Source organism: Salvelinus namaycush, chromosome 12, assembly GCF_016432855.1.
Source record: "Salvelinus namaycush isolate Seneca chromosome 12, SaNama_1.0, whole genome shotgun sequence".
Taxonomy (NCBI): Eukaryota; Metazoa; Chordata; class Actinopteri; order Salmoniformes; family Salmonidae; genus Salvelinus; species Salvelinus namaycush.
In genome coordinates, this window is record NC_052318.1 from 31187418 (window position 1) to 31211711 (window position 24294).

At 43.7% G+C, this 24294-nt stretch overlaps 1 protein-coding gene across 1 annotated transcript; it reads left to right on the forward strand.

The window, feature by feature from the left end:
- Positions 1 to 398: 398 nt before the first annotated feature.
- Positions 399 to 14259, forward strand: acat1 (acetyl-CoA acetyltransferase 1). The gene is made up of 12 exons (XM_039005493.1): positions 399 to 512; positions 891 to 938; positions 1085 to 1202; positions 7223 to 7318; positions 7394 to 7494; positions 7907 to 8050; positions 8247 to 8397; positions 8543 to 8638; positions 8957 to 9070; positions 12907 to 12971; positions 13553 to 13710; positions 13841 to 14259. Exons 1-12 carry the CDS (start codon positions 462 to 464, stop codon positions 13959 to 13961), a joined length of 1263 nt encoding a protein of 420 aa, XP_038861421.1. The 5' UTR covers positions 399 to 461; the 3' UTR covers positions 13962 to 14259.
- Positions 14260 to 24294: the final 10035 nt, after the last annotated feature.

Genomic DNA, 24294 nt, shown 5'->3' on the forward strand with positions numbered 1-24294 from the left:
CTCCAGTGTTAATTTGCTAAATTGTAATTACTTCGCCACTATGGCCTTACCTCCTCACGCCATTTGCACACACTGTATATATACTTTTTTTCTATTGTGTTATTGACTGTGCCTTTGTTTATCCATGTGTAACTCTGTGTTGTTGTTTGTGTCACACTGCTTTGCTTTATCTTGGCCAGGTCGCAGTTGTAAATGAGAACTTGTTCTCAACTGGCCTACCTGGTTAAATAAAGGTGAAATAAAATAAAAAATAATAAAAAAAATAGCCCTTTTGTCTGTGGTAGATTCCTTTATATAACTACAAGTTGTGAATCGTTTTTACTACAATGACCACAATGCGCACTGACGTTTTGCAAACACACCTCTCGCTCTGATTGGTCCATTGGGTTGGCGCTGTACTAGTCGGCTGAAGGTGAAATAGGTCCAACTTTGCGAACAGACCTCCGTTGCAGTTCAACATTATGTCATCAAGTGGACTTTTAACCATGCGTTCTCAACTTTGCAAGCGTTTGGTAAGTGGGGGTGACCAAAATCAATGTGGGCACTTCAAACGGGAAGCATTCGTTCTCATTTTATCGGACGCATGCACATGCTAGCTATTGTTGTTTTGACAGCCGGTTACGATAGAAAAGGCTTGCCTTGTAAACTTCGCTATCTATCTGATATAGTTAGTTAGCCACAGCAATCCCTGTAATGTGTTAGCTTGCTATATAATGTTAGTTGACTCCTAGAAATATATTGCTGTATCTACACCTCAATAATAGCAATAGTAGCTAATCAGATTGCTAGCTGGCTGAATTTGGCATAAGGTTGTCGTCCCCCCTCACACACTGACCGTTAAAAAACAGTACCTAGCTGCTAATGAGTATATCCCTCCTCTGCCCTTGCAGGCTCACAAGTACCTGTCAAGGACATATTCAACTCGCCCTTCTTTAAATGTAAGTAAGTGACTGAAATGTTTTGGAACATCATTTACCCTTTTCCGGATCTTTGCAGCTAACTTGACACATTGAACTGACTGAGTGAAAGTGAGAATGTAGTAAGCTACCAAAGGGTTTTGCCAAACTTTGATGGGTCATTTCAGGAAGTGGTCATCGTCAGTGCCGTCCGCACCCCGATGGGGTCCTTCAGAGGGAGCCTGGCAACCATACCGGCCACCAAACTGGGCTCCATCGCCATCAAAGGAGCCATTGAGAAAGCAGGTATGGGAGTGATATGAAGACTTTACGTCATTACATTCATTCACAGTAAAATTATTGACAATTAGATGCATGTTTTGACACAGGAATAGTGCTGAGCGATTAGTGCTTTTTGAGGTCGTTTCGGTTTGATTGTTAAAAAATAATAATGGTTTTCTGTTTTGATACATTTTTTTAAACAAATGCATTATGTAGGTTGTGTGCTGTGACACATAATAAAACGGTTAATAAAAGTCCATTGATGGCAGTGACTGCCCATTATTGCTTGTCACTTAGCCCTCATTTATTCACATTACTTTAATACAATATTTAGGTTGTGTATATTACATTTGTTTTATTTGATGACTATTATTTAATTCCAAGTTATCTTCTCATCTCTATAGAGCTGCTGTCTGACAAAATCACAATTTTAGTACTTCTTAAAAGTAAATAAGGCATACTTTTATCACTGCTGAATACCAATTATCAATCACTTAGATCATGTATTTTCTGGTAGAGATACCTTGCGAAGCAACTGCTCTCTATCCCTTAATCGCACATTCTTCTGTCTCTGTTACGTAGCAGGTGTAAAAGTAACAGACCGGACAAGTAGTTGTACAATAGATTATGGTCATTGTCGTTAATTGCCAAGTTTTCTGCACTAAAGTATGTAGAATATTGGCCTGTTGGAAACTACAACTCCCTACTACATCACATATTTCGGGCTTGATCTGATTTATTTCTCTTTTACTATTGTAAATTACATTGTGTCCATAAAATGTATATAGTATGTATAAGCTGGAGGTAGAAGCCTACGTGTTGTCTGTTAGTTTACTCCAAATAGGGGAGGGGCGGTAGGGTTAGGATAGATATATTTTAAAATGTATAATTTTCCCCTATCTACAGTGCATTCGGAAAGTAATCAGACTCCTTGACTTTTCCTTATTTTGTTACTTTACAGCCTTATTCTAAAATGGATTCAATAGTTTTTCCCTCAATCTACACACAATACCCCATAATGACAAAGCAAGAACAAGTTTTTAGAAACCTTTGCGCCGTTCATCTTACCTTCAATCCTGACTAGTCTCCCAGTCCCTGCCGCGAACAACATCCCCACAGCCTGATGCTGCCACCACCGTGCTTCATTGGAGGGATGGTGCCAGGTTTCCTCCAGACGTGACGATTGGCATTCAGGCAATAGAGTTTAATCTTGGTTTCATCAGATAGAGAATCTTGTTTCTCATGGTCAGAGTCCTTTAGGTGCCTTTTGGCAAACTCCAAGCGGGGTGTCATGTGCCTTTTACTGAGGATTGCTTCTGTCTGACCACTCTACCATAAAAGGCTGATTGGTCAAAGGGTCTGAGTACTTCCCGAATGCACTGTATAGTGTGTGTGTGTGCCTCTGGGATAAAGTCTATCATGCTGGCTGCACAGAGTCTGATGTGTGTGTATATACACTACTGTTCAAAAGTTTGGGGTCACTTAAAAATGTCCTTGCTTTTGAAAGAAAAGCACTTTTTTTTGTCCATTAAAATAACATCAAATTGATTAAAAAAATACAGTGTAGACATTAATAAATTTTAAAAATCATGGAATATCTACATAGGCGTACCGAGGCCCATTATCAGCAACCATCACTCACTCCTGTGTTCCAATGGTACGTTGTGTTAGCTAATCGAAGTTTATCATTTTAAAAGGCTAATTGATCATTAGAAAACCCTTTTGCAATTATGTTAGCACAGCTGAAAACTGTTGTTCTGATTTAAAGAAGCAATAAAACTAGCATTTAGACTAGTTGAGTATCTGGAGCATCAAATCAATCAAATTTTATTAGTCACAGGTGTAGACCTTAGTGAAATGCTTACTTACGAGCCCCTAACCAACAATGCAGTATAAAAAAATAAATACGAATAAGAAATAAAAGTAACAAGTAATTTAAGAGCAGCAGTAAAATAACAATAGCGAGACTATATACGGGGGGGTACCAGGTACCGGGTCACTGGTTAGTTGTGATAATATGTACATGTGGGTAGAGTTATTAAAGCTTTATCTTGGCCAGGTCACAGTTGTAAATGAGAACTTGTTCTCAACTAGCTTACCTGGTTAAATAAAGGTGAAATTAAAAAAATTAAAAAGTGACTGCATAGATGATAACAACAGAGTAGCAGTGGTGTTAAAGAGGGGGGCAATGCAAATAGTCTGGGTAGCCATTTGATTAGGTGTTCAGCAGTATTATGGCTTGTGGGTAGAAGCTGTTTAGAAGCCTCTTGGACATAGATTTGATGCTCCGGTACTGCTTGCTGTGCGGTAGCAGAGAAAACAGTCTATGACTAGGGTGGCTGGGGTCTTTGACAATTTTTAGGGCCTTCCTCTGACACCGCCTGGTATAGAGGTTCTTGATGGCAGGGAGCTTGGCCACAGTGATGTACTGGGTTGTTCGCACTACCCTCTGTAGTGCCTTGCAGTCAGAGGCAGAGCAGTTGTCATACCAGGCAGTGATGCAACCAGTCAGGATGCTCTCGATGGTGCAGCTGTAGAACCTTTTGAGGATCTGAGGACCCATGCCAAATCTTTTCAGTCTCCTGAGGGGGAATAGGTTTTGTCGTGCCCTCTTCACGACTGTCTTGGTGTGGTTGGACCATGTTTCGTTTGTTGGTGATGTGGACACCAATCAACTTAAAGCTCTCAACCTGCTCCACTGCAGCCCCGTCGATGATAATGTGGGCGTGCTTGGTCCTCTTTTTCCTGTAGTCCACAATCATCTCCTTTGTCTTGATCACGTTGAGGGAGAGGTTGTTGTCCTGGCACCACACGGCCAGGTCTCTGACCTCCCTATAGCCTGTCTTGTCGGTGATCAGGCCAACCACTGTTGTCATCTGCAAATGTAATGATGGTGTTGGAGTTGTGCCTGGCCGTGCAGTCATGAGTGAACAGGGAGTAAAGGAGGGGACTGAGCATGCACCCCTGAGGGGCCTCAGTGTTGAGCATCAGCGTGGCAGATGTGTTGTTACCTACCCTTAACACCTGGAAGCGGCCCGTCAGGAAGTCCAGGATCCAGTTGCAGAGGGAGGTGTTTAGTCCCAGGGTCCTTAGCTTATTGATGAGCTTTGAGGGCACTATGGTGTTGAACGCTGAGCTGTAGTCAATGAATAGCATTCTCACATAGGTGTTCCTTTTGTCCAGGTGGGAAAGGGCAGTGTGGAGTGCAATAGAGATGGCATCATCTGTGGATCTGTTGGGGCGGTATGCAAATTGGAGTGGGTCTAGGGTTTCTGGGATAATGGTGTTGATGTGAGCCATGACCAGCCTTTCAAAGCACTTCATAGCTACAGACGTGAGTGCTACGGGTCGGTAGACATTTAGGCAGGTTACCTTAGTGTTCTTTGGCACAGGCACTATGGTGGTCTGCTTAAAACATGTTGGTATTACAGACTCAGACAGGGAAAGGTTGAAAATGTCAGTGAAGACACTTGCCAGTTGGTCAGCGCATGCTCGCAGCACACGTCCTGGTAATCCGTCTGGCCCTGCGGCCTTGTGAATGTTTACCTGTTCAAAGGTCTTACTCACTCACATCGGCTGCGGAGAGCGTGATCACACAGTCTTCCCGGAACTGCTGGTGCTCTCATGCATGTTCCAGTGCCTTTTGCCTCGACGCGAGCATAGAAGTAGTTTTGCTCGTCTGGTAGGCTTGTGTCACTGGGGAGCTCTCGGCTGTGTTTCCCTTTGTAGTCTGTAGTGCTTTGCAAGCCCTGCCACATCCGACGAACGTAAGAGCCGGTGTAGCATGATTCGATCTTAGTCCTGTATTGACGCTTTGCTTGTTTGATGGTTCATCGGAGTTCATAGCGGGATTTCTTATAAGCTTCCGTGTTAGAGTCCCGCTCCTTGAAAGCGGCAGCTCTAGCCTTTAGCTCAGTGTGGATGTTGCCTGTAATCCATAGCTTCTGGTTGGGGTATGAACGTACACTCACTGTGGGGACGACGTCATCGATGCACTTATTGATGAAGCCAATGACCTATAATGTGGTGTACTCCTCAATGCCATCGGAGGAATCCCGGAACATATTCCAGTCTGTGCTAGCAAAACAGTCCTGTAGTTTAGCATCTTCTTTCTGTCCACTTTTTTTATTGATCTAGTCAGTGGTGCTTCCTGCTTTCGTTTTTGCTTGTAAGCAGGAATCAGGAGGATAGAATTTGTCAGATTTGCCAAGTGGAGGGCAAGGGAGAGCTTTGTGTGTGAAGGTGGTCCAGAGTTTTAAAAAAAATCCTCTGGTTGCACATTTTAACATGCTGATAGAAATTTGGTCAAACGGATTTAAGGTTCCCTGCATTAAAGTCCCCGGCTACTAGGAGCGCCGCCTCTGGATTAACGTTTTCTTGTTTGCTTATGGCGTAATGCAGCTCATTCAATGCTGTCTTTGTGCCAGCCTCTGACTGTGGTGGTATGTAAATAGCAACAAAAAATACAGATGAAAACTCTCTCAGTAGGTAGTGTGGTCTACAGCTTATCATGAGATACTTTACCTCAGGCGAGCAATCGCTCAAGACTTCCTTGGATATCGTGCACCAGCTGTTGTTTACGAAAGTACATAGCCCGCCGCCCCTTGTCTTACCAGACGCCGCTGTTCTATCCTGCCGGTACAGCGTATAACCAGCCAGCTGTGTGTTGATAGTGTCCTCGTTCAACCACGACTCCGTGAAGGATAAGATATTACAGTTTTGAATGTCCCGTTGGTAGTTTAATCTTCCGCGTAGGTCATCTATTTTATTCTCCAAAGATTGCGCTTTTGCTAGCAGAATGGAAGGAAGTGGTGGTTTATTAGATCGCCTTCAAATCAGCATTAGTGGGTTCGATTACAGGCTCAAAAAGGCCAGAGTCAAAGACCTTTCTTCTGAAACTCAAAACACCAGTATCAACATCAACAGTGAAGCGGCGACTCCGGGATGCTGGCCTTCCAGGCAGAGTTGCAAAGAAAAAGCCATATCTGACTGGCCAATAAAAAGGAAAGATTAAGATGGGCAAAAGAGCACAGACACTGGACAGAGGATCTCTGCCTATAAGGTCAGCATCCCTGAGTCCCCTCTTCACTGTTGACGTTGAGACTGGTGTTTTGCGGGTACTATTTAATGAAACTGCCAGTTGAGGACTTGTGAGGCGTCTGTTTCTCAAACGAAACACTCTAATGTACTTGTCCTCTTGCTCAGTTGTGCACCGGGGCCTCCCACTCTTTCTATTCTGGTTAGATCCAGTTTGCGCTGTTCTGTGAAGGGAGTAGTACACAGCGTTGTACAAGATCTTCAGTTTCCTGACAATTTCTCGCTTGGAATAGCCTTCATTTCGCAGAACAAGAGTAGACTGAAGAGTTTCAGAAGAAAGTTCTTTGTTTCTGGCCATTTTGAGCCTGTAATCGAACCCACAAATGCTGACGCTTCACATACTCAACTTGCCTAAAGAAGGCCAGTTGTATTGCTTCTTTAATCAGAACAAGAGTTTTCAGCTGTGCTAACATAATTGCAAAAGGGTTTTCTAATGATCAATTAGCCTTTTCAAAATGCTAAACTTAGATTAGCTAACACAACGTGCCATTGGAACACAGGAGTGATGGTTGCTGATAATGGGTCTCTGTACGCCTATGTAGATATTCTATTAAAAATCAGCTGTTTCCAGCTACAATAGTCATTTACAACATTGACAATGTCTACACTGTATTTCTGATCAATTTGATGTTATTAAAATGTGCTTTTCTTTAAAAAACAAGGACATGTCTACGTGACCCCAACTTTTGAATGGTAGTGTATATGACAAACACACACGCACATGATTTATCTCTAGAGAAACTCCTCAATGTGCGCATTGAGCTCACAAAAAAAACGAACAAAAATGGAATTCAAATAATTGAACTGACTTAATCGGTAGGCAGTATACAGCACTGTACCGCAGTTAGGCTAGTAAAACATTGTACATTTCATCTGAAAGGAGGTGTCAACGGCACAGTCAATTTGTTTTATCTGTATGGGTATGTATATTGTGTGATGGTGGCCAGGTATCCCAGTTGAGGAGGTGAAGGAGGTCTACATGGGAAATGTACTGCAGGCTGGGGAAGGACAGGCCCCTACAAGACAAGCCCTGCTTGGTGCAGGTATGTTTAGAAACACACACACATACACACACCACATTATCAGGTGTGCTAATCGACTGCTACTTACCCCCCCAGGGCTGTCCCTCTCCACTCCAGCAACAACAATCAACAAAGTCTGTGCCTCTGGAATGAAGTCTATCATGCTGGCTGCCCAGAGTCTGATGTGTGGACACCAGGTACAGTAACATAACAGCTCACTGTGTTACCATAACATGACTTGACACCAGACTTAGCTGCTATTACCCCTGCTCTGATCATCTGCAGTATCACTGTTACTCAGTTTGCCAAAACATTATGGTAGGTATGCCTATGAGGTCCAACACTCCATGGAAGAACACTGGATTTTACTACATAAACAAGATTAAAACCCTGGTGGCATTGCACTCACAGATTACAGATGTCCGGTGATGGTCATTGTGACAAATATAACCATGTCGTTAATCTTTATCTAATAAGCCCATTATTTTTCTATGGAAAGTGTTGCATCATGTAACATAGGAATAATCTCCTAAAGTGTTCAGGTTTTTGCTGAGAAACAAATCTGGTTGCTTTCATTTTTGTTTGTCTCACTAACTCTGACTGTGTCAGGATGTGATGGTGGCAGGCGGTATGGAGAGTATGTCCAATGTCCCCTATGTGATGACTAGGGACACTCCATCCTACGGAGGCGTGAGGATGGAGGACCTCATCGTAAAGGACGGCCTCACTGACGTCTACAACAAATTCCACATGGTATTTTATCACTGTGTATTAAATATTTAAATAGAGCAAATGTTCTCTATAGGAGTGTATGTGTTGGTGTTCTTGCTGGCCGCTGTCCGGACATTATTATTTCCATTCATTTGGAGACAGAGTAAGCAATGGTTAGTAGTTGAGTTCTTGACTTTTGAAGAGGATATAATGTGTTTTAATGGAATTGAATGTGTAGGGAAACTGTGCAGAAAACACAGCCAAGAACAGCCAGATCAGCAGGGAGGAGCAGGATGCCTACGCCATCAGCTCATACAGCCGCAGCAAAGCAGCATATGAATCAGGAGTGCTTGCCAAAGAAATAGTCCCCGTTAGCATCCCCCAGAGAGGTAAAGGATGGTATCTTGTAACATATAACCTCAATAACTAATGTGTAACTAAATAAACTAAACCAAACCATGTTACCATGTTTATCCATAGGGTTATTATCAGTGGTCAGATGCATGTAGCTGACATAATGTTGTTCCTCTGCAGGCAAGCCTGATGTGGTAGTGTCAGAGGATGAGGAGTGGAGGCGTGTGGACTTCAGCAAAGTCCCCAAACTGAGAGCAGTGTTCCAGAAGGAGAATGGTAAGTGTCCTAGTTGATAGGCCTCTGAACTGGTGTCTGCTGCATGTTTGCTTATATATTACTGAGTAGGAGGGCATCTGAGCTTACAGAAAGCCAAAAATAGATGTCTGTTTTTTCAACGCTTGGGTCGATATCCTTTTTTCATGGTAGCCCAAGGTAATCCATGATAATGGGCATAAAGAAAACGTCTTCAGAAGTTGAACTACCGTGAAAGGTATTTGCATAAGGACCGAGACCGACTCAAACACTCGCTGATGTGCTTGAGACAAACCTCTGTGTGCAGATTAAGTTGATTCTGATTGGTGATTTGGATTCCAGGCACGGTTACTGCAGCCAATGCCAGCACGCTGAACGACGGGGCCGCCGCTCTGGTTCTCATGACGGTCGACGCTGCAAAGAGACTCGGCGTCACTCCATTGGCCAGGATCGTCTGTAAGACCCCCCCCCCCCCCCCCCACGTAGCCCATTACACTGTAGTTACATAATGCTATGGCACATAGTGTCTTTGTAGAGAACAATCCAGGGGGATTCCCAGGAACATCATGAACTTTCACCTTAAAGATGCAATATGCAGAAATCCCTCTGGTTGATAAAATTCTAATAGTTCACTTAATTTCAGTTTATGTGACAAAACAAGCAAGTTTAGTGTAGAGAATCATTGTGCCATCAAAACATATTTTCATTAACCAAAAATGTTGTACAATGCATTCGGCAAGTATTCAGACCCATTGACTTTTTCCACATTTTGTTACATTAGACTTATTCTAAAATGTATCAATTCTTTTTTTCCCTCATCAATCTACACACAATACCCCATAATGACAAAGCAAAAACAGGTTTTTAGAAATGTTTGCAAATGTAATAACATTTAAAAACATGTACCTTATTTACCAAAGTATTCGACCCTTTTCTATGACACTGGAAGTTGAGCTTAGGTGCATTCTGTTTAAATTGATAATCCTTGAGATTTCAACAACTTGATTGTATTCTACCTGTGGTAAATTCAATTGATTGGACATGATTTTGAAAGGGGCACACCTTTCTTTATAAGGTCCCACAGTTGACAGTGCATGTCAGAGCAGAAACCTAGCCATTAGGTGGAAGGAATTGTCTGTAGAGCTCCGAGACAGGATTGTGTCGAGGCGCAGATCTGAGAAAGGCTACCAAAACATTTCAGCATCATTGAAGGTCCCCAAGAACACAGTGGCCTCATCATTCTTAAATGGAAGAACTTTAAACAACCAAGACTCTTCCTATAGCTGGTCGCCCGGCCAAACTGCGCAATCGAGGGAGAAGGGAGGTGACCAAGAACCCGAACCTGACACAGCTCCAGAGTTCCTCTGTGGAGATGGTTATCCTTCTGGAAGGTTCTCCCATCTCTGCAGCGCTCCACCAATCAGGCCTTTATGGTAGAGTGGCCACACGGAAGCAACTCTCAGTAAAAGGCACATGACAGCCTGCTTGCATTTTGCCAAAAGGCACCTAAAGGACTCAGACCATGAGAAACAAGATTCTTTGGTCTGGTGAAACTAAGATTGATCTCTTTGGCCTGAATGCCAAGTGTAACGTCCGGAGGAAACTTGGCACCATCCCTACGGTGAAGCATGGTGGTGGCAGCATCATGCTGTGGTGGATGTTTTTCAGCGGCAGGGACTGGGAGACTAGTCAGGCTCGAGGGAAAGATGAATGGAGAAAAGTACAGAGATCCTTGATGACAACCTCCTCAGGATCGACTGGGGTGAAGTTTCACCTTCCAACAGGACAACGACCCTAAGCACCCAGCCAAGACAACACAGGAGTGGCTTCGGGACAAGTCTCTGAATGTCCTTGAGTGGCCCAGCCAGAGCCTGGACTTGAATCCGATCTAACATCTCTGGAGAGACCTGAAAATAGCTGTGCAGCGACGCTCCCCATCCAACCTGACAGAGCTTGAGAGGATCTGCAGAGAAGAATGGGAGAAACTCCCCAAATACCAGGGTGTCAAGCTTGTAGCGTAATACACAAGAAAAATCGAGGCTGTAATCGCTGCCAAAGGTGCTTCAGCAAAGTACTGGGTAAAGGGTCTGAATACTTATGTAAATGTGATATTTCCATGTTTTTTTATGTTTTAAAAATTCTAAAAATCTGTTTTTGTTTTGTCATTATGGGGTATTGTGTGTAAATTGAGGGGAAACAGAAATTTCATCCATTTTAGATTAAGGATGTAAAGTAACAATGTGGATAAAGTGAAGGGGTCTGAATACTTTCCGAATGCAAAAGGTCAAAGATGAAAGTAAACTTTTCTTTTTTTTCTTTTTTTTTTTAAACGACACTAAAAAGGAACACTGTTACATCCAATGCCTGTTTGCCTGAGACTGATGCCACGTGTATACACTCTGTTTCGGGGGGGACTGTGGAGGGGTCTTGGATGGTTGAGGGGCAGCTCTCAGGGGAGCTGTGGGGGGCTCTTCGATGGTTGCTGGCCTGGCGGGGGGCTCTTTGATGGTTGGGAGCTTAGGCCGGTGGCTGAGATGTCGCTGGTTCGGGTTGTTAAGGTTCATTCCCTACATCCTTCTTTGTCAATCATTGGTTCATTGGTGAAATTAGCATTATGACTATCTTTAATTAAATCATTCAAAAACCTTTATTAATGCAATTGCAGACAGAAGTTGACAAACAGGAACATAGCACGCATGTTTCTGAGTAAGTTCTGCATCAAACAAAAGGTCTCAAGTTGTTTTATTAAACCGAAGTCCCACCTTAGTGATGTCACTGACTACGTCATTACCTTTTTACTCCTGAGACCAGTGTTTATCTAAAAGCTAGGCAATAATTGTCCCCTCCCCAAAGTTGATTTATTGTGGAATGTTTGAGTAGTCTCTTATCTCACACACCCCCCTGCAGAGTTCTGTCTCAGTCACACATTTCTAAGAGGGGTCTTCTTTATAAGAGAGAGAAAGAAAGAGCAAACAACTGTGGACCAATTCTAAAACTATATAATGAATATATATATTGTTAATCAGTAGTCTAGGACCCTATAAATTTAAGGAGGAAGGGGTCTTATAACCCCTCCCCTTCTATTAATATAACATAAGCATAATCAATTATTCTAATACATCAAACATTTGTACAGCCCCAAATCATGACCGCTAGGTGAATCCTGACAGGGTCCCCGATTTGACTTGGTGGGAGATCTGTCCATGTGCTCTTGGGCGGGGCGCTTGACCCTGGTTGCTCCTGTTGGTCGTTCTGGATGGGAGTGTCTGCTAGATGACCGACTGTAATGTAAATGTTGAGCGACTTCACTGTACTGTTTAAAAAATGTAATCAATAAATTAAAGCATAGAAATGGTGCACATAGAACAGATCTACTGCTTCTTAGACTTGCTTTCAATGAGAGTGACAGATCTATAACTCACATTTCTATGTGAATTTGGTCCGGTCGCCCAAAAAGTTACATATTGCAGCTTTTAATAACACTTTAAAAATCTGCTATTCATTTTACAATTCAGGTTAAATTGATAAGCTTTATAAAGAGCAGTATTTCCCCTTTATGCATTTAGCCACTGCGCACTGCCGCTGCTAAATCGTGGCCGCCACTGTGGGATTGTAAAAACGTTTGTGTAAACTTACACAATTAAAACCAGATATAAATTATGTAGGAAAGATAATAGCAATATATTTTTTTGTAAGTTCTTATAATCACCAAAATAAAAACTAGACAGTCGGGGAGAATCTAAAATTCAAAAAATAGCATGACATGGGGCCTCCCAATTTTGACGTTATGTTTTGAGTCACTCCGGTAGCCTAAGAACAAGGCATAAGCCATGGCAAAATGTGTATATTTCCAGGAAATTTGCTTTGAAACAGCTAAATGTTTTCTTTGCTGCCAAGAGGGCCTCTAAAACCGTGCCATTGGCCATACCCACTACAATGCCCCCCCCCCCCCCCCCCCCCCCCCCCCCCCGATATAGTTTTAAAGGTTATACATGTCAAATTTCCACCTGCAACTAAAACCAAATGTCAATCACATACCAGTAATTTTTAGAATGCCGCGTGATGCTGCTAATCAGTTGTTACCGCAGCTAGCTGGTCCAGCTGTTGTCTCTACAACTTCCTGTATTACAATAGTCTCAATAGCGATGTTGACCACAATAGCAAAAACATTAGTAATATAAAACTTCTTCACGTACCTGAAAATTGTGTTTTTTGGATTATGATCAAGATGCAAAATGATGGCTGAAATATTACATGTTGCTCCTTTTACATAAAATGTCTTCATTTTCCAGCTTTTGCAGATGCAGCTACTGCTCCCATTGATTTCCCCATCGCTCCTGCCTTTGCTATACCAAAGGTGAGTCTGAGTGTTAATGGGAAATTTCTAAACTCCCTATTCATCTCCAGCACTACCACCAATATCAACATATGTGAAAATACAGCATTTTTATGTTTTGTAGTACAAATACATTTTTACCCAGTCGTAGGCAATGCCTACTCATCATTGGTTGAAGTCACATGATGCATACCTGATGATGCCATTGGAAAAATGTATCTTCCTTTATCTTTTTGACTACAAAACATAGAAACCTGCCATTTTCTCATACAGTATGTTAATGTTGGGGATAGTGCTGGAGAACTATATGATTAAAAAAAAAAATGTTTTTACGTCCCTTTAACAAAATGACTGCTGTAGTGGTTGTTTCAAGTAACTTGTGGGTCTCATCACTGTACCTTTTAGATAATATGGGTTATCAGAGATCGGGACAGTAACATGACTCATGAATATAGCTTCTCGCGGTGAAAAAAGCATCCGTCTTTGTTCAATTGAATTGAATGACAGCACATATTTGCTGTAAATGATCATGTATTCTCAGTCTACCTGGTAAAATAAGTGTGAAATTTAAATAAATAAATGTACATTTTTATGGTCCTCAGGTCCTGGCAGCTGCAGGGCTAAAGAAGGAGGACATTGCCATGTGGGAGATCAACGAAGCCTTCAGTGTTGTGGTTCTGGCCAACGTGAAGATGCTGGACATCGACCCCAGCAAAGTCAATGTCAATGGAGGAGCTGTCTCCCTGGGACACCCTATTGGGTAAGCAGCATTGACAGAGAGTGCTATGCCCCAAAAATCCTGATGATAAACAAATAAAAGCCTGATAATAAGGGAGGGAAAAGCCAGATCTTTGTGATGCCTAATTTCTGTCATCCTGTCAATCTCTTAGGATGTCGGGGGCGAGAATCGTGGGACACATGGTACATGCTCTGAAGTCTGGCCAGTACGGCCTGGCTGGGATATGCAATGGTGGTGGTGGAGCCTCCTCTATCATCATCCAGAAGTTATAGGAATCTTTTCTCTTCCCCTTAAAGGTTATTAACAGACAAGCATATAAACTGCCTGAACTGAGCTGTTAAAACACTTTTGGATGTACTTGTCATGTTTTAGACTATGCCTTATCACTCTAGATAATGTGTCTGAAATGAACAACCTCCAGTCTGGCAGCCTTACTGGTCATCTAACCTACTGGTAATATTATAACTCCCATGTTTAAGTCACTCCTGTTTTCGATGAACGTTTGTTGCAAGAGGCAATTTTATATTTAACTTTGACTGTAAAGATGAATAAATAGTTTATGAAAAAAGAGCCTTCTATCATTGATTTCTTGTCTTCATTGTTATACATAACCTATCCTTACTGTAAATGTGTAGCCACTAAACAATGACCGTTTTGATTGAAAGAGCTTTTCATGATAATATGAATCGTATCAAAACATAGCGGTTTATATCATATGTCAAGGTAATATGATTTACAATTAGATGCACACATTTTCCGAGGCCAACCCAAGAACACTTGGAGAGATGTCCAGGCAGAAATGAATGAGAGCTGCATCAACTTGAAAAACATCCTCTGAACCGATTGAGAACATTCTTCAATGGCCTATGCTCCTTATAGGAAGTGTCACGTAAGTGGATACATGTTAATTTTTTTAACTTTTTAATAAGACAAAAAATGGGGTCTGTCTGCCACTAATAGTCAGAGGGCTTGGCCACAGATTAAAGTACGGTGCTTTCGGGAAGTATTCAGACCCCTTCACTTTTTCCACATTGTTACGTTACAGCCTTATTCTAAAATGGATAAAACATGTTCCCCTCAATCTACACACAATACCCTATAATGGCAAAGCAAAAACAGGTTTACACATTTTTGCAAATGTATTAAATATAAAAAAACTCACATTTACATAAGTATTCAGACCCTTTACTCAGTACTTTGTTGATTCACCTTTGGCAGCGATTTCAGCCTCGATTCTTCTTGGGTATGACGCTACAAGCTTAGCACACTTGTATTTTGGGAGTTTCTCCCATTCTTCTCTGCAGATCCTCTCAAGCTCTGTCAGGCTGGATGTAGAGCATCACTGCACAGCTATTTTCAGGTCTCTCCAGAGATGTTCTAGGCTGGGCCTCTCAAGGACATTCAGAGACTTGTCCCGAAGCCACACCTGCGTTGTCTTGGCTGTGTGCTTAGGGTTGTCCTGTTGGAAGGTGAACCGTTGCCCCAGTCTGAGGTCCTGAGCGCTCTGCAGCTGATTGGTGGAGTGCTGCAGAGATGGTTGTCCTTCTGGAAGGTTTTCCCATCTCCACAGAGGAGCTCTGACAGTCACCATCGGGTTCTTGGTCACCTCCCTGACCAAGGCCCTTCTCTCCCGATTGCTCAGTTTAACTGGGTGGCCAGCTCTAGGAAGAGTCTTGGTTCCAAACGTCTTCCATTTAAGAATGATAGGGGCCACTGTGTTCTTGGAGACATTCAATGCTGCAGAAGGTTTTTGGTACCCTTCCCCAGATCTGTGCTTTTACACAATCCTCTCTCGGTGCTCTATTGATAATTCCTTTGACCTCATGGCTTGGTTTTTGCTCTGACATGCACTGTCAACTGTGGGACATTATATAGACAGGTGTGTGCCTTTCCAAATCATGTTCAATCAATCGAATTTACCACAGGTGGACTCCAATCAAGTTGTAGAAACATCCCAAGGATGATCAATGGTATCCAAGATGGCGTAGCAGTCGGACGTGATTTTGTCTTGTCCTGTGTTAATTAGTCTGTAAATAGTCTGTTTTTAGTTTTTTTCGTATATATTTTAATCTCACTTTCCATCTATGAACTAAATATTACTTTCCTGCAACCTGCCTCAACCAATGTGGTACGGATATGCTTTTTTTTAATACCTTATAACTGGAACCTGCATCAGAAGCTAGCCAGCAAACTAGCTACTAGTCATTGTTTACCACTACTAGTGGTCTTCACCTTTAGCTCGGACACTAGCCAGCTTTAGCTCAGACAATTACCTGCCAGTCTGCACAGCGCGATATCTTCATAGAGCATATCAGACTGCTTTTCTCCACCACATCACCGGATTCCTGCCGCAAGCTCTGGACCATTACACCAGATCATTGCAGCTAGCTAGCTGCAACCGAGTGGCTACTGTTGGCTAACGCCTCTGTCCCGAAGCAAGCACCAGTTAGCCTTGAGCTAGCCTCGAGCTAGGCCCGTCTCCCGGCCAGCCGACGGAGTATACCAGCTAATTCTTGGGCTACAATACCTCTTTTGCCAATTGGCCTGGACCCTTTATTGTTGGCACGGAGCCCCGCCGATCCATCACGACTGGTCTGCAGATGTAATTGTCCGATGTGGTTTCAACAGGCCTTTCTGTTGCGATGTTGCCGAAGACCCATCTGCTAGCCCCGGCCCACTAGCTTTCTGAACGCCGTGACTCCCGCTCGCCCAGCACAGCGACTACCGAATGGCTCTCTAACTCACCTATTGCTGCTCATTGGGCCCTATGATCACTCGGCTAAACAGCTGATGCCTGCTGGTCTGTTCGTTAACACTGTACCTAATTTTGTCTATCTGTCGGCCCCAGCCTCAAACTCAGGTCCTGTATGTACCTAACTGACCCTCTCTGCCAATTCATCGCCATTTACCCGTTGTTGTCTTAGCTCTCCCGACCAACACCCGTGATTTGCTTTATGCCTATCTCTATTGTTGATATGCATTGTCTACTGCTGTTTTGGTTAGTTATTGTTTTATTTCACTGTAGAGCCTCCAGTCCTGCTCAACATGCCCACCCCCCACGCATGCGGAGACCTCACCTGGCTTAGCTGGTAACTCCAGAGATGTAAAAATCTCTGCTCCTTTTATTCTCTGTTCCCAACACGCTAGATGACCAGTTCTTATAGCCTTTAGCCGTACCCTCATCCTACTCCTCCTCTGTTCCTCTAGTGATGTAGAAGTTAACCCAGGCCCTGTAGCCCCCATTCTACACCTATTCCCCAGGCGCTCTCATTTGTTGACTTCTGTAACCGTAAAAGCCTTGGTTTCATGCATGGTAACATCAGAAGCTTCCTCCCTATGTTTGTTTTATTCACTGCTTTAGCACACTCCGCCAACCCTGATGTCCTAGCCTTGTCTGAATCCTGGCTTAGGAAGACCACCAAAAATGCTGAAATCTCCATCCCCAACTATAACATTTTCCGTCAAGATAGAACTGCCAAAGGGGGCGGTGTTGCAATCCACTGCAGAGTCGGCCTGCAGAGTTCTGTCTTACTATCCAGGTCTGTGCCCAAACAGTTCGAGCTTCTACTTTTAAAAATCCACCTTTCCAGAAATAAGTCTCAAACTGTTGCCGCTTGTTATAGACCCCCCTCAGCACCCAGCTGTGCCCTGGACACCATATGTGAATTGATTGCCCCCCATCTATCTTCAGAGTTGGTACTGTTAGGTGACCTAAACTGGGACATGCATAACACCCTGGCCGTCCTACAATCTACGCTAGATGTCCTCAATCTCACTAAAATTATCAAGGAACCTACCAAGTACAACCCTAAATCCGTAAACAAGGGCTCCCTCATAGATATAATCCTGACCAACTTGCCCTCCAAATACACCTCTGCTGTCTTCAACCAGGATCTCAGCGATCACTCATTGCCTGCGTCCGTAATGGGTCCGCGGTCAAACGAAAACCCCTCAACACTGTAAAACGCTCCCTAAAACACTTCAGCGAGCAGCCCTTTCTAATCAACCTGGCCCGGGTATCCTGGAAGGATATTGACCTCAACCCGTCAGTAGAGGTTGCCTGGTTGTTCTTTAAAAGTGCTTTCCTCACCATCTTAAATAAGCATGCCCCATTCAAAAAATGTTGAACTAAGAACAGATGTAGCCCCTGATTCACTCCTGACTTGACTGCCCTTGACCAGCACAAAAACATCCTGTGGCGTACTGCATTAGCATTGAAAAGCCTCTGCGATATGCAACTTTTCAGGGAAGTGAGGAACCAGTATACACAGTCAGTTAGGAAAGGAAAGGCTAGCTTTAAACAGAAATTTGCATCCTGTAGCACTAATTCCAAAAAGTTTTGCGACACTGTAAAGTCCATGGAGAATAAGAGCACCTCTTCCCAGCTGCCCACTGCACTGAAGCTAGGAAACACTGTCACCACCGATAAATCTACGATAATCGAGAATTTCAATAAGCATTTCTCTTTGGCAGGCCATGCTTTCCACCTGGCTAACCCTACCCCGGCCAACAGCTCTGCACCCCCCGCAGCAAACTGCCCAAGCCCCCCCCCTCGCTTCTCCTTCACCCAAATCCAGATAGCTGATGTTCTGAAAGAGCTGCAAAATCTGGATCCCTACAAATCAGCTTGGCTAGACAATCTGGACCCTCTTTCTAAAATTATCTGCCGCAATTGTTGCAACCCCTATTACTAGCATGTTCAACCTCTCTTTTGTATCTGAGATCCCTAAAGATTGGAAAGCTGCTGCGGTCATCCCCCTCTTCAAAGGGGGAGATACTCTAGACCCAAACTGTTATAGACCTATATCCATACTGCCCTGCCTTTCTAAAATCTTCAAAAGCCAAGTTAATAAACAGATCACCGACCATTTCGAATCCCAACGTACCTTCTCCGCTATGCAATCTGGTTTCCGAGCTGATCATGGGTGCACCTCAGCCACGCTCAAGGTCCAAAACGATATCATAACCGCCATCAATAAAAGACAGTACTGTTCAGCCGTATTCATCGACCTGGCCACAGCTTTCAACTCTGTCAATCACCGCATTCTTATCGGCAGACTCATTAGCCTTGGTTTCTCAAATGACTGCCTCGCCTGGTTCACCAACTACTTCTCAGATAGAGTTCAGTGTGTCAAATCGGAGGGCCCGAACCTCTGGCAGTCTCTATGGGCGTGCCACAAGGTTCAATTCTCGGGCCGACTCTTTTCTCTGTATATATCAATGATGTCGCTCTTGCTGCTGGTGATTCTCTGATCCACCTCTATGCAGACGACAGCATTCTGTATACCTCTGGCCCTTCTTTGGACACTGTGTTAACAAACCTCCAAACGAGCTTCAATGCCATACAACACTCCATCCATGGCCTCCAACTGCTCTTAAACGCTAATAAAACTATATGCATGCTCTTCAACCGATCGCTGTCCGCACCTGCCCGCCCGTCCAGCATCACTACTCTGGATGGTTCTGACTTAGAATATGTGGACAGCTACAAATACTTAGGTGTCTGGTTAGACTGTAAACTCTCCTTCTAGACTCACATTAAGCATCTCCAATCCAATATTAAATCTAGAATCGGCTTCCTATTTTGCAACGAAGCTGACTATCCTACCGATCCTTGACTTCGGCGATGTCATTTACAAAATAGCCTCCAACACTCTACTCAGAAAATTGGATGTAGTCTATCACAGTACCATCTGTTTTGTCACTAAAGCCCCATATACTACCCACCACTGCGACCTGTATGCTCTCGTTGGCTGGCCCTTGCTACATATTCGTCGCCAAACCCGCTGAACATTTCTGTTGTCAGTATTACACTGTTTGTTGTGACAAAGATGATTTTATCGTAGACAACTCTCAACACCAGTATGTACAGTGGGGAGAACAAGTATTTGATGCACTGCCGATTTTGCAGGTTTTCCTACTTACAAAGCATGTAGAGGTCTGTAGTTTTTATCATAGGTACACTTCAACTGTGAGAGACGGAATCTAAAACAAAAATCCAGAAAATCACATTGTATGATTTTTAAGTAATTAATTTGCATTTTATTGCATGACATAAGTATTTGATATCCTACCAACCAGTAAGAATTCCGGCTCTCACAGACATGTTAGTTTTTCTTTAAGAAGTCCTCCTGTTCTCCACTCATTACCTGTATTAACTGCACCTGTTTGAACTCGTTACCTGTATAAAAGACACCGGTCCACACACTCAATCAAACAGACTCCAACCTCTCCACATTGGCCAAGACCAGATAGCTGTGTAAGGACATCAGGGATACAATTGTAGACCTGCACACGGCTGGGATGGGCTACAGGACAATAGGCAAGCAGCTTGGTGAGAAGGCAACAACTGTTGGTGCAATTATTAGAAAATGGAAGAAGTTCAATGGAAGAAGTTCAAGATGACGGTCAATCACCCTCGGTCTGGGGCTCCATGCAAGATCTCACCTCGTGGGGCATCGATGATCATGAGGAAGGTGAGGGATCAGCCCAGAACTACACGGCAGGACCTGGTCAATGACCTGAAGAGAGCTGGGACCACAGTCTCAAAGAAAACCATTAGTAACACACTATGCCGTCATAGATTAAAATCCTGCAGCGCACGCAAGGTTCCCCTGCTCAAGCCAGCGCATGTCCAGGCCCGTCTGAAGTTTGACAATGACCATCTGGATGATCCAGAGGAGGAATGGGAGAAGGTCATGTGGTCTGATGAGACAAAAATAGAGCTTTTTGGTCTAAACTCCACTCGTCGTGTTTTGGAGGAAGAAGAAGGAGGAGTGCAACCCCAAGAACATCATCCCAACCGTGGAGGTGGAAACATCATTCTTTGGGGATGCTTTTCTGCAAAGGGGACAGGACGACTGCACCGTATTGAGGGGAGGATGGATGGGGCCATGTATCGCGAGATCTTGGCCAGCAACCTCCTACCCTCAGTAAGAGCATTGAAGATGGGTCGTGGCTGGGTCTTCCAGCATGACAACGACCCGAAACACACAGCCAGGGCAACTAAGGAGTGGCTCCGTAAGAAGCATCTCAAGGTCCTGGAGTGGCCTAGCCAGTCTCCAGGCCTGAACCCAATAGAAAATCTTTGGAGGGAGCTGAAAGTCCGTATTGCCCAGCGACAGCCCCTAAACCTGAAGGATCTGGAGAAGGTCTGTATGGAGGAGTGGGCCAAAATCCCTGCTGCAGTGTGTGCAAACCTGGTCAAGAACTACAGGAAACGTATGATCTCTGTAATTGCAAACAAAGGTTTCTGTACCAAATATTAAGTTCTGCTTTTCTGATGTATCAAATACTTATGTCATGCAATAAAATGCTAATTAATTACTTAAAAATCATACAATGTGATTTCCTGGATTTTTGTTTTAGATTCCGTCTCTCACAGTTGAAGTGTACCTATGATAAAAATTACAGACTTCTACATGCTTTGTAAGTAGGAAAACCTGCAAAATCGGCAGTGTATCAAATACTTGTTCTCCCCACTGTATGTATGTATGTATGTATGTATGTATGTATGTATGTATGTATGTATGTATGTATGGATGATGACAACTACTATAACATATGGCCACCTTTCCCTTCAAGTAATCGTAGGAAAATCTGCCTGTTTTTATCAAGATTTCCTTGAAAGCCCATCTTCTCGCATTCCAACAGTTGAGTCAGAGACAAGATTTGGTAGGGTGGAAGTGAGCCGTAGTCCAGTTTCTTTTTGAGGTTTCAGTTTCATGCATGGCCATCATATCATAAGGAACTTAGGAACTGACTTGTCAGTAAAAAAATGTTTTTCCTTCATTACCTCAGTCCCTCTCATCCATGGTTATATTACATAAAACAACCAGTTGATTTAGCTGAGAGAAGAAAGCTAAATTTCAGCCCACCAATAGCAAAGAACAGTGAAGTGGTTCTGTCCCATTAGGCCCATAGTCAATCATATTCTATCCAGGCAGTGAACAGTCATATGGCATGTTAAATATTGACTGGGTACTTAGTTAGTGTGTCAAAGTCCTGAGGTCATAAAGTTTGTGTGGAGACATTTCAAGGGCCTGTTGTGTGTCAATATCCCCTCAAAGACATGGTCATCATGCATTGCCTGTTGATTAACAGCCAAGAAGAAAGACGACATGGGCAGAGAACCAGGGGCTCTTGTTTACACATTAATAACAATTTGCCATCTTTTCACTTCATTCTATTGATTGCATTTAAGTCATCTAAGGAGTACATTATATTATATACACAAAAGTAGGTGGACGACACCCCTTCAAATTAGTGGCTTCGGCTATTTCAGCCACACCTGTTGCTGGCAGGTGTATAAAAGCAAGCGCACAGCCATGCAATCTCCATAGACAAACATTAGCAGTAGAATGGCCTTACTGAAAAGCTCAGTGACTTTCAACGTGGCACCGTCATAGGATTCCACCTTTCCAACAAGTCAGTTTGTCAAAGTTCTGCTCTGCTAGAGCTGCCCCGGCCAACTGTAACTGCTGTTATGGTGAAGTGGAAACATCTAGGAGCAACAACGGCTCAGCCGCGAAGTGATAGGCCACACAAGCTCACAGAACAGAACCGCCAAGTGCTGAAGCGTGTAAAAATTGTCTGTCCTCTGTTGCAACACTCACTACAGAGTTCCGAACTGCCTCTGGAAGCAATATCAGCACAATAACTATTTGTCAGGAGCTTCATGAAATGGGTTTCCATGGCCAAGCACCCGCACACAAGCCTAAGATCACCATGCTCAATGCCAAGCGTCGGCTGGAGTGGTGTAAAGCTCGCCTCCATTGGAAAACGCGTTCTCTGGAAAAGCTTCAGCATCTGGCAGTCCGACGGACAAATCTGGGTTTGGCGGATGCCAGGAGAACGCTACCTGCCCAAATGCATAGCACCAACCGTAAAGTTTGGTGGATCAAATCAAATCAAGTTTATTTTATATAGCCCTTCGTACATCAGCTAATATCTCGAAGTGCTGTACAGAAACCCAGCCTAAAACCCCAAACAGCAAGCAATGCAGGTGTAGAAGCACGGTGGCTAGGAAAAACTCCCTAGAAAGGCCAAAACCTAGGAAGAAACCTAGAGAGGAACCAGGCTATGAGGGGTGGCCAGTCCTCTTCTGGCTGTGCCGGGTGGAGATTATAACAGAACATGGCCAAGATGTTCAAAATGTTCATAAATGACAAGCATGGTCAAATAATAATCAGGAATAAATGTCAGTTGGCTTTTCATAGCCGATCATTAAGAGTTGAAAACAGCAGGTCTGGGACAGGTAGGGGTTCCATAACCGCAGGCAGAACAGTTGAAACTGGAACAGCAGCAAGGCCAGGTGGACTGGGGACAGCAAGGAGTCATCATGCCCGGTAGTCCTGACGTATGGTCCTAGGGCTCAGGTCCTCCGAGAGAGAGAAAGAAAGAGAGAAGGAGAGAATGAGGATGAGGAGGAATAATGGTCTGGGGCTGTTTTTCATGATTCAGGCTAGGGCCCTTAGTTCCAGTGAAGGGAAATATTAACATTACAGCCTACAATGACATTGTAGACGATTCTGTACTTCCAACTTTGTGGCAACAGTTTAGGGAAGGTCCCTTTCCTGTTTCAGCATGACAATGCCCCCGTGCTCAAAGCGAGGTCCATACAGAAATGGTTTGTTGAGATCGGTGAGGAAGAACTTTACTAGCCTGCACAGAGCCCTGACCTCAACCCCATCGAACACCTTTGGGATGAATTGGAACAATGTAATGTAATAAACTTACTTGTAGATTAAAAATATATATATACTAAACATGTATGCCTGTGATTAAACATTTTGGATAACCTTTCTTCTTCCCTGGCCATTTTCAATGATATACAATATTGTAAGTGAATTGGAGCAGGTGTGTGGGTGGAAGATTCTGGCTATTCAACCTACAAAATCTACAAAAGCAAACAATATACAGTAGGCTACTGCCCAGTTAAATATTTTTGTGTACCGTACATTATCCTCCACAATGCTGTTTATTTTTAAAGGTTGGTCATTGTCTTCAAGTGTGCAGGTGTTTTGGATGGTTGTCTAGTTATTCTTCCCGCATGACCTGGCAGAGATGATCACTAGGGTGTTATTCCTATGCTTCCTGGCTGATGTTTTGGTCACTTTTGAATGCTGGCGGTGCTCTCACTCTAGTGGTAGCATGAGACGGAGTCTACAACCCACACAAGTGGCTCAGGTAGTGCAGCTCATCCAGGATGGCACATCAATGCGAGCTGTGGCAAGAAGGTTTGCTGTGTCTGTCAGCGTAGTGTCCAGAGCATGGAGGCGCTACCAGGAGACAGGCCAGTACATCAGGAGACGTGGAGGAGGCCGTAGGAGGGCAACAACCCAGCAGCAGGACCGCTACCTCCGCCTTTGTGCAAGGAGGAGCAGGAGAAGCACTGCCAGAGCCTTGCAAAATGACCTCCAGCAGGCCACAAATGTGCATGTGTCTGCTCAAACGGTCAGAAACAGACTCCATGAGGGTGGTATGAGGGCCCGACGTCCACAGGTGGGGGTTGTGCTTACAGCCCAACACCGTGCAGGACGTTTGGCATTTGCCAGAGAACACCAAGATTGGCAAATTCGCCACTGGCGCCCTGTGCTCTTCACA

What these genes read in the sequence shown, in the direction of transcription:
- acat1 (XM_039005493.1), top strand. Translation starts at nt 462, where the DNA reads ATGTCATCAAGTGGACTTTTAACCATGCGTTCTCAACTTTGCAAGCGT. An exon ending in AGGAGCCATTGAGAAAGCAG is followed by an intron (nt 1,203 to 7,222) that starts GTATGGGAGTGA and finishes GATGGTGGCCAG; the next exon opens with GTATCCCAGTTGAGGAGGTG. An exon ending in GTCTGATGTGTGGACACCAG is followed by an intron (nt 7,495 to 7,906) that starts GTACAGTAACAT and finishes TGACTGTGTCAG; the next exon opens with GATGTGATGGTGGCAGGCGG.